This window comes from Solanum pennellii, chromosome 3 (genome assembly GCF_001406875.1).
Source record: "Solanum pennellii chromosome 3, SPENNV200".
Taxonomy (NCBI): Eukaryota; Viridiplantae; Streptophyta; class Magnoliopsida; order Solanales; family Solanaceae; genus Solanum; species Solanum pennellii.
Window position 1 is genome coordinate 65,697,810 of NC_028639.1, and position 3,161 is coordinate 65,700,970.

The following is a 3,161-nucleotide window of genomic DNA, read 5'->3' on the forward strand; positions in this document are numbered from 1 at the left end:
TAATAATGGTTTGAAACTGGGGCAACTAACTTAGTTCAATAACCATCAACCTATTCCTTGGACAAAAGGTGAAAGGAGAAATCAATATGAATATGAAGTTGAAGATGATGATCATTTGAATTTTATTAAGTTTTGTAATGGTAATAATTTTTGAAAATAACATATAGTATTTAAAAACGAAAATATTGGATAATCATGGTGGGGGAGTTTGGACCATACAATATAGTCTAATTTACAAAATCACAAATGGGTGTAGTTATAGACGGGATGGAGCAGCAGCAACTGCACGAGAAAGATAAGCATGGCATTGGGAATTAGCGCTAACCTTCTTCCCCAATTTACCGTCAAGCAAAATTCTCCCTGTTATTCAGCCCCCAATTTTGCAGCTACTAACGCTGAACAACAGCAATGCGTACCGTCTTTTTGGTCAAAGGTACTTCCACTGGCAGTTGCGGTTTCGCTGGTCGCTCCCCTCTCTTCTTCCGCGATACCTTCTCTCAACTCCAAATCTACTCCGGTTGCACCCATGACCCCATTCTCCCAATCCAAAAACTTGCCTACTGGACTCGAAAATGGGTAATTTTTTCCACATTTTTGGTTGGTTATTTTATTACTCTGCTGAAATTGATTCAATGTTGTCCACGAGTTTGTATAAATAAATATTTTTTTCAATTCATGTCGTGATATGCCTGCTTTGTTTCTGTAGTTTATGAAATGGGATTGTGAAATGGTCTAAAATGCTTTGCTCATTGCACCATTAAGTGATTTTTTTTTTTTTAAAAAAAAATCATGGTGTGCGAGCTAGCTTAAGCGCAATTCAACTAATTTCACATGGCTCCTATGAGGAATAAGTACCGTATAACTCTGTCCATCAAGACTACATAGGTCTAATGAAAAGAAATCACCTAGTATTTGCTTGTATCTGCATAGATTTGAACCAGAGACCTCATGGTTCTCACTTTATTGACTACTAGGCTACATCCGTGGGTGCTATTAAGGGAATGTTAGCATCAAACATGTTTACATGAAGTCTTGGAATGTAGTTTGAAAATATCTAAGCGTCTAATCCAAAACTTAAATGCAAACATGGAGACCCTTATAAACCTTTTTTGAAGCCCTTACACAACTATGTGGGACAGTGAGTAATTCAACACTCTCTTGCTTGTGTAATTGGATTCCAATGTTCAAACGTGAAATTTAGTGTGGAGTTGGGGGTGTGAGAATGGGCTTACTAAATTTGGTTCTAATATCATGTTGAGTTGTATGATCACTTAATCTAGAAGTTTAAGTCGTTTAGAATTAAGATTCAACATGTACAGAATGAACTAAGGTCCTGTGTTCATGTTATACCTATTCGCTTATCAAAATGATTTTTCACATGTTTGACTTGCACATGAGGGGATGTGTAATGTTTTGGGGACTGAGATTAAAAAAGGTGTCATTCTCAAAGAGTTTAAACTTCCAATAAGGTGGTCGTATCAGAGAAGACAAAGATCTTAGCTTCAAGTCCCCCAGCCACCCATAGTCAAAATAATTTCCATATGCTTGGAGCCTTGGACAGAGAAATAGAGTTTGTGGGTTACACATCTAAATTCTGTGGCAGAACCACATTTACGGAATTGTATTGCATTTGCAATAATAGCTGAATTTCTTTTATATGTATATATATAAATTGTTGTATCCTCTAGATACAAGGGAGCATTTATATGAAACCCCTGGAAGGATTTTCTGCTTCCGCCACTATCTAAAGTAAATAAATAAACAAATTTGTCTTCTTTTTCAAATAGTTAAAGGTTTAGATGAGGTCGTCCACAACCTTAGAAGAAGGCATGACTAAGTTAATTTTGTCAACAACGAGAGGTACAATTTTTCATTATCGCCAACTAAATGCACGCATCATTCACTACTCCCTCACATGAAGGAGTGGCTTCTGTTAAAGCTGATGAAGATTGCAGGAAGATTGTGTAGCTGCTAAAGTTTTTCAGTAAAGAATATTTCCCAAAGATTGTGTTGTTCTGATATTCCAAATGTTATCTTAAACTCGTTTTTATTACTTTAGGGAATTCTTAGGACCATTGTGTTAGTTTAACCCTATGTAATAACTAAAATGCATTCCTTGTCCACTTGGTGACAATTTTATTGGTCAAACTTACAAAAGCTGTTAGTTTAACCCTATGTAATAAGTAAAATGCATTCCTTGCCCACTTGGAGACAATTTTATTGGTCAAACTTACAAAAGCTAAGTATCAATATGTTCTCTTGTTCCTTGCTTGATTTTGTTATCAACTCTTTGAATATACAATTGAGGCAATTATTTAAAGCCAGTCTACTCGAACATTTAATGATTACTTCTGTCGTTTAGCTTATGGTTCATGTCGCTTGCTATTGCAGAAAAATCAGACCTTGCCCCTCAGTTAATCCAGGGTGTGTATCGACAAATCCCCAATCTTCTTCTTCTGCCTTCCCCTTGATAATTTCTCAAAATTCTTCTGGTAATGCTATCATGGTAAAGAAGATGCGGACTTTCTAGACTTCCAACCGTTGTTTTCATTTTTTGTTCAGAAACCAAGCAATTGGCTGCTGATAAATTCTTCATATCTGTGGCAGCAATTGCAGGATGCCATTTTGAAGACACAGAAGAATGCAAAGATTCAAGTCGTTGAAGATATCCCTGACGGTAATCTTGTGCATCAAATATTGCACTTTACTAAAGATTCATAGATGCCTGAAATACTATACAGATACAAATGTATCTGCGTAGTGTTTGCTGATGATGGAAATAACTGCAGGAAAATATTTGCAGGCTGAGGTTGACGGAGGATTTGGCAGAGATGTTTTAGAGTTTTTGGTGAAAGGAGATTCAGTTGCCTACAGAGCAATGGCGACAAAAGTGACCTATATATACCCATTTACTACTGCGTTTGGAGATTCAAAAGGACAAGAAGAAAGAATGAAAATGATTGCAGAAGAGTTAGGATGGTATGCACCAAGTCTTGACTCAATGGATTAGAATTTTGATGCATATAACTATCTACATGCACCAAATTTTGTATAGCAATTCATGCATGTGGTAAGTTTTTTTTTTAAAAAAAATTCATCTTTTGAATCTGATCATTGGTAAAAAGTTCAGCTGTCTTCTTAATATAATCTGTTTCATTATA

General features: G+C 35.9%; 1 protein-coding gene across 1 annotated transcript; it reads left to right on the top strand.

The window, feature by feature from the left end:
- Positions 1-206: 206 nt before the first annotated feature.
- Positions 207-3,161, top strand: LOC107014480 (thylakoid lumenal 17.9 kDa protein, chloroplastic). Its single transcript, XM_015214407.2, has 4 exons — positions 207-576; positions 2,392-2,506; positions 2,608-2,677; positions 2,790-3,161. Exons 1-4 carry the CDS (start codon positions 302-304, stop codon positions 3,008-3,010), a joined length of 681 nt encoding a protein of 226 aa, XP_015069893.1. The 5' UTR covers positions 207-301; the 3' UTR covers positions 3,011-3,161.

Bases quoted from the DNA above. Each gene is read 5' to 3' on its own strand.
- LOC107014480 (XM_015214407.2), top strand. From the start codon at position 302: ATGGCATTGGGAATTAGCGCTAACCTTCTTCCCCAATTTACCGTCAAG. The intron at 577-2,391 runs GTAATTTTTTCC...TTGCTATTGCAG, and splicing joins CCTACTGGACTCGAAAATGG to AAAAATCAGACCTTGCCCCT. The intron at 2,507-2,607 runs GTAAAGAAGATG...TATCTGTGGCAG, and splicing joins CTTCTGGTAATGCTATCATG to CAATTGCAGGATGCCATTTT.